The 6,880-nt window shown below is 28.7% G+C and overlaps 1 protein-coding gene across 6 annotated transcripts; it reads left to right on the top strand.

The window, feature by feature from the left end:
- Nucleotides 1-939: 939 nt before the first annotated feature.
- Nucleotides 940-6,880, top strand: LOC123008485 (receptor-type tyrosine-protein phosphatase alpha-like). 6 transcript variants are annotated; one of them, XM_044404303.1, is made up of 19 exons: nucleotides 940-1,231; nucleotides 1,288-1,433; nucleotides 1,490-1,640; nucleotides 1,696-2,025; nucleotides 2,078-2,296; nucleotides 2,348-2,508; nucleotides 2,767-2,943; nucleotides 4,036-4,737; nucleotides 4,792-4,882; nucleotides 4,936-5,012; nucleotides 5,061-5,195; nucleotides 5,257-5,531; nucleotides 5,581-5,716; nucleotides 5,779-5,971; nucleotides 6,024-6,166; nucleotides 6,219-6,350; nucleotides 6,415-6,545; nucleotides 6,600-6,735; nucleotides 6,786-6,880. In XM_044404303.1, the coding sequence occupies exons 1-19, from the start codon at nucleotides 952-954 to the stop codon at nucleotides 6,861-6,863; spliced, it is 3,693 nt and encodes a 1,230-aa protein (XP_044260238.1). In that variant the 5' UTR covers nucleotides 940-951; the 3' UTR covers nucleotides 6,864-6,880. The 6 variants fall into 6 exon arrangements, 5 of the variants coding, with proteins under 5 accessions (XP_044260238.1, XP_044260237.1, XP_044260239.1 ...); XM_044404302.1 differs by having other exon boundaries at nucleotides 2,069-2,296; XM_044404304.1 differs by lacking the exon at nucleotides 6,786-6,880 and having other exon boundaries at nucleotides 2,069-2,296; nucleotides 6,415-6,549; nucleotides 6,600-6,736.

Below are 6,880 nucleotides of genomic sequence, written 5' to 3'. Positions count from 1 at the left end.
TGTATTTGGTAACAATTTTTTGTTATTCTAATAGCTCATTATTTCAAAGTGTTTTCCACAAATCACGGAATTTGGGGGTACATTGCCGATGGTACCAAATATTGCCATTCGTTTTTTTTTATTTCTACTTTTTGGAAATTAATGTAAAATAACATCCTCTTTCTTCCCTTGCCCACAGTTTGGAACACTGCAAGTTCTTACTTGGCATTTTAAAAATTACAATGTAATGTCTGAATGATATTGATACTGCGCTTCTTAAGCTGAAAAAATGTAAGTTGTGAGACAGATCAATATTTTATTAAATGTGTCAACAATTTAACATTTAATTTCCTGCAAATTTTCAAATTTTACAAATTATAGTTTCCTTTGAAGCGTGACGCGCGCGTCATCTATCGGAATTTACCATTTTGACAAGTTCACGATTTTGGTCTATTGTCCAGACTTTATTACTGTCAATCAACGCAGACGACGCTATGTATAATAAAAAACAGACAATACGTCTATCCCTTTGGACATTTGTACGTTATGCCATTGATGGTTTACTAAAATTTTGGCATTGTAGCTTTATTTTTTTCTGACTGATGCATTTCATATAACAGTTAAAAAATAGACGGTTTGCAATAAAAAAACAACACTTTTTGCACTCTCACTTGTGTGAAAACTTACTTTGAAACATTTTTAAAATTTTTGTATTCACGTTATCGATGAACACAAACAATTTAACCCGACGCACCAAACTTGTATTTTTAACACAACGCGTTGCAATCACAAAGTAGTCATCCTCAGGTGAGAATAAAACTAAACTAATTTAATTATATTGCCTTATACAGGTAGGTACTATTTTTTCCGATTTTCACTTCCCACGTTATCAAGCTTTACTGTATTTGCAATTTTTATCTTTGAAACGAGATATCAGATATTCACTTAGTACCTGTTTATCCACAAATAATCATGCATTTTTGGAAATCTATTTGCTTTTATCTTTCATTAAATAATTTTATTTGTGCATACGTAGTTACATTCGCGAAAAATATAAGTGTAACATGTGTTTTAAGTGAAGAGACAGTTTTTTCAGCAGCATATATAGATATACTTGAAGAGAAGTCTGATAAAAATTACATTCCAGTTCATCGAAAGACAAACAAGATAAATATAAATCTAGATGACGACTGGAATATAACAGATGTTACACATTTTCCTTATAGTCCAATTTTGGATCAGCGTTGGGAAAGTATATAAACTAACAAAGGAATCATTATGAGGTTTATTATACTGCTTTTATTTAAGGTTTTAACGACAGAAACATGTTTTTCTTAGAACAATCAGTGACATCATTTTCAATATACGCTAACAAAAATCTCAAGTTTAGCGTGAGAGAAACTAATTACATGTATTCACAAGACTTTATTTTACCTGACGAAAGTTTTGATGCAGTAAGTAACTACTTGTAATAATAAAATTTAAAAAATAATTAATATTTTATGTAAAGTTAAACGATCGTCGCTGGTTTCACTATAGCATCAAGAGAAAAGATAATTCTGTGTACATAATTTCAGAAAATGGAACTTTAATTAGAAATATCATGACTGATTTTAAACCTGGTTTAATTACGGCGGATACCACTATGAGAATACATCATTGTAAAAATAGATTTTTACAGGAGAAACACAATTTTAACACAGTTATGTTTTTTAGACACATTTCGATATTCTCACCAAATTAGTTCAAACCCGAGGGCAATATATAACATATTTTTTGAAAACGAAACTTGCCTCTCAATGTTTGTATCCATTGATAAACATTGCTTTTTGGATGTAACTTTAAAATCTGATACAAATTCTATTATTAATAAAACAGTGGTTGCGGGATTCAATGATAACGAATCTTTAAAAACATGGAAAAGAATTGAAATTAAAGCATTTTTTTCTGGAAATGCAACGCTAAGTTTTAAAAGAAAACGTAATGATTTTCGAACGGAAGGTTATTGGGCTATTGACAAAATCCAATATTGCAAGAAAAATATAGGTTCTAAGTAAAGTTCAACTAATTAAAAAAATTTTAATATAAGAAATTTTAGAAGTGATTGTACAAAATTGTACAAAGTGTCAGTGCAAAGTTTTAAATCAGAACAACGAATTTGATAAAAAAATTTTTGATAATCCTGGTTTTTTGGGAAATAAAATAAACTGTTCAGACGTTTTAGGGAATTCGTATCCATATTGCGAAAAACATAAAATTTATGTTAAAAACAAAATCTTCTGTGCTTGGGGTTATCAAGGATCATTGTGCAACATAAGTACGTAGGTATAAAATAAAAAAACACATTTGCAAAATAATCAATTTTTAGCTTGTCCTTTTGGCTACTGGGGAATCGATTGTGCTCAAAAATGTAAACCCAATTGTGAAAGTTGCAATCATATAAAAGGCTGCATATCTAACACTACACAAATTAGTTACAACCAAACAAGTATTGAAAATTACTGTAAAAATGTAACAGAGGAGGTTTCAGTGAGTAACTTTCAGTTTACATACATATACAGAGAATAACAGAAATAAGTACACTAATTCTAATTACTTGGGATTATCAAGAGTAACAAACTCGCATTTTATGCACCATTTTTGGTTAGTTAACATGACGTTAATGATTAAAAAATCAGAGACAAAAAACTTTGACAAAGTATCATGTTTTTATTTTATTAAAAATAGATAATAATAATGATTTATTCTGAAAATAAATAAACAAATATACTTCTATTACAATTTTAGAACACACCACGGGAGCCTACTTTGCTTTTATCTTCAACACACGACATTATTTTGATGTGCCCTCTTATCGAATATTCCGAAAATAACTTTTACATAAACGTTTTAAAAGACGGAAGTAAAAAAATTAAAGAAAGTAATATTACAATAAACAATTATAATAGAGAATATAATTATTCTGTAAGTAACATGTATTCAATTTTTGATCCAAGTAGTCTGTGATTAGAAAATTAAGTTGATAACACTCAATAAGATAAGAACAAAATATTTTTTGTTCAAAGTCACAGGCCGCTTTGATGATAAAATTGATAAATTTAAATGAACGCATGGTATATATGTCGTAGTCATTGGGCGTAATACGTCATTCCGCGGAAAGCCTAGTCTTTGGCGGTACTGCCGGCAGAAGCTGTAATCAAATGAATATTCCTTTGTTTGACTGAAATTTTACGTCATTTCAGGGATTGCCCACTTAATTTTAGTCAAACAAAGTAACCGGTTAAACCAGTACATGTTACAGCATTTGACGGAAGTCTACTTAGTCATTTGCTGAAAAGTCTTGAAATGTTTGATACTTTCTGTAGAAACGTAAATTTTTGGTAGAAGAAAAGAAAAGCCAAAAAACTAAAATATTTTTATTGTAGCATAATATTTGTTTCGTTTATTTGGAATAATGTAAACATGTAATATTATAAAATCATACAAAAAACGTTAAGTACATGACCTAAACAACAGATAAAAATATATTTTTTGCCTTCAGGTAAATTAAACAAAAATAAAAATATATTCTTTAGAAATCTTTGGCAGCCTAAAATATGTACAACTGAAATAAAGGTGTATTTTGAGGTTTGAAGTCTTTTACCTCCTTCATTACTTCATAATTTCACGGTTTTTTGGCATCTTTGTTTTTCAAATAATATTCATTTAATTTATCATAAAACAAACTCTTATGATTATCCATTTTCCAACAATTACTAAATGTTACGGCCCGAAATACTACACAATAAAATGTCAAGCTTTCAGCAAATGACTAAATACACTTCCGTCAAACGCTGTAACATGTAATAGTTTAACCGGTTACTTTGTTTGACGAGAATTATTTAGGCAATCCCTGAAATGAGTAAAATTTCAGTCAAATAAAGGAATATTCACTTCATTACAGCGTCTGCCGGCAGTACGGCCAAAGACTAGGCTTTCCGCGGAATGACGCATTACGCCCAATGACTACGACATATATATGTGATGCAGCTCTTCAGTTAAGTAATATTCCAACAGGTGCCAGTGGAGTATATGCAAAAGTACGATGTTTATGTGGAAACCTCTAACCGACTAGAAAAATTTGTAAAAGAGTTTAAAGTGACAGTTTTACAGCCGTTTGAAAAATTTTCTTCAAAGCCATTTGTGCAAATTTGTACAGCGGCAAAATGTTTACTATTAGTACCTACTCCAAAAAATTTTAAAAAAGATAATGCCATTTTCTTTGTAATGAAAAAGCAAAAAGTAGATGATGATAAATTATTGAAATTATGTTTATCTAATGAAAATAAGAGAAAAGAAAATTGTTGGAAAGTGGAGCCTATTGGAATTATTCCAGATAATATAAAATTAGAAATTGGCCAAAATATAAATGATGCTGTTCGTGTTGAAAATGAAACTTTTATTACTTATCTTCGATATAACGATAGTAAGAATATTCTTCTATTTCCCATCATTTTTGAACGCAATGAAAATAATACAACTACTATTGTTTTAATTATAATATTACTTACTATTTCAATAATATTTTTAATTATTACCGTTATAATTGTAAGAAACCAAATTGCGTCAGAAATTTTAAACGTAAATGCTGAAGTCATACCGCTGCAAAACATTGTGACAACAACAGCTGATGAAAATTCAAATTACATAAGCAATGAAATGTTTGAAGATTATTTAGACAAGAAGTTACAAAGAACAGAACTGGAAAGAGAATTTGAAGTGAGTAGTGTTATTACTTCTGTTATTTTTTTACTTAATTTAATTAAATTAAAGTCAATGCCGACTACTGCTGACGACAAATCATGGGATGCTTTAAGATTTAAAAATCTTAACAAAAATAAAGACAAACGAAATATCTTGCCATGTAAGCTAATATTAAGTGACATAATTTTCAATTTACTTAAAAAAAAATTTTAGTTGATTATAATCGAGTTGTTCTTAAACCAATGAAGTGGATTGGATCAGAAGACTACATAAATGCTAGTTACATTGATGTAAACATAATAAATTATTTAAAAAACAGAAAACTCAAATAATCTTAGGGTTACAGTCGTCAAAAAGTCTACATAGCTGCCCAAGGACCTAAATTTAATACAGTTCAAGATTTTTGGAGAATGATTTGGCAAAATAATATTGAAACTATAATAATGGCCACTGATTTATTTGAAAACAATGAGGTAAGCTTGCCTATGTTATAATTTTGATATTTATTTAAATTTAATTTAAATTAATTTTTAGAGAATGTGTGCTGAATACTGGCCTCAAAGTTTAAAAGCAATTTTAGAATGTGGCAATATGAACATTATTTCAGTTAAAACAAAAAGTTTTGAATATTTTGTTAAATCCAAACTTGAAGTTTCTTATAATAAAAATAAAAGAGTACTTCATCATGTCCATTTTAGGTGGAAAAATGATAAAAAACAATTTCTTTACCCTAATGATATACTACCTGTGGTGAAACTGATAAAAAACACACGCGAGAATGGTTTTACTCCCATTTTAATACATTCTGGGTACCTAATATGTTAATTAGTGACATTTTCTAAACAGATTTTGTTTCAGTTTTGGCACAAACAGAACTGGAACGTTAATATTATGCGATTTAGCTTTAGAAATGCTTGACATTAAGTCTAAAGTGAGCTTTTATAAGTTAACTAAAGGTCTTAGAAAACAAAGACATAACATCATTAACTCGACTGTAATTATATATTTTAAAAATCGTTTAGATTTATAGTTTCTACAAAATATTTAAATTTTTAGCAATATTATATTTTGGCACATTTAATCGTGTCTGAATATCTGATGGAACAAAAAAGTCCTTTTGTCAAGAAAAACGGTGAGAAAAAAGAGTTTCAAGAACAACTTGATTATTTAAAAAAAATATGTCGACATGATGAGATAATTCGTTGCTGGATGTCAGAAGACAAGACCTACAACATACCTTTACGTTTCGGTTAGGAAAAATATGAATAACAAATAAAAACATGAGTATTACTTTTTTTTAGTTCCCGGTTATGGAAAACCCAAAAAGTATTTAGTTACACCACAACCAAAAAGAAATGATTTTCAGAAATTTGCAGAGTTTTGGTTCATAATTGCCGATGAATCAATAAATTATGTAGTGTTTTTAAACAAAATGAAAAAGAATGTAAGTGATTTTTTTTTCATGAAAACTGAAAACTATTAATACTGCAAAATAGGTGCAGTTATGGCCTTATAGATTCGAACATGATAAAGTTATTATTAAAGTTGAATGCTTAAATTGTACAGAATCTGTAAATTGCTTAACGAACGAAGTATCCTTGATAATTTACGATAAAGGTACCAGTGTGGTAAGTGTGGTGACGAAAAATTTGTAGATCTAAAGCGCCACTTATTATAAGCTTTTATTTCCAGATACAACATCAAAAAAACATTTTCTTTTATGAACTGAAAGAAGAGAAAAACTTATCAGAAAATCTTGCAAATAATATTTTAAAACTCATATGTGATGTGAAAATAAATTGCCCCATTGCTGTTTCTTGCAAGTAAGTAGGTACAAACAATTCATTTAGTGTCTTTTTTACTCTTTTTTTAATTAGTGATGGAATTAAGATGAGTGGACTTTTTATTGTTCTATCATACATAATAGAAAAGTATGAAAATGAAATAGAAGTTGACGTATGTAATGCAATACGAATTGCAAGAAGAGGTAACTCCCAATTTCTTAATAGCTTGGTAAATTAAAAAAAAAAAAATTCCCGTTAATAATTAATGATTTGTTTTAGGAACAACTGAAATTTCTTCATACGTGTGTCGCACAATATTTAGAAAATTTTGAGAGATACGATGTTATAAATAATTAATATATTTATAATGTATT

This window comes from Tribolium madens, unplaced genomic scaffold (genome assembly GCF_015345945.1).
Source record: "Tribolium madens isolate multiple individuals breed KSU strain unplaced genomic scaffold, Tmad_KSU_1.1 Scaffold_71;HRSCAF=194;Tcas5.2_LG6, whole genome shotgun sequence".
In the NCBI taxonomy this organism is placed as follows: domain Eukaryota; kingdom Metazoa; phylum Arthropoda; class Insecta; order Coleoptera; family Tenebrionidae; genus Tribolium; species Tribolium madens.
The sequence above is the reverse complement of the archived record's forward strand: the minus strand, read 5'-3'. Positions and strand labels throughout refer to the sequence as shown.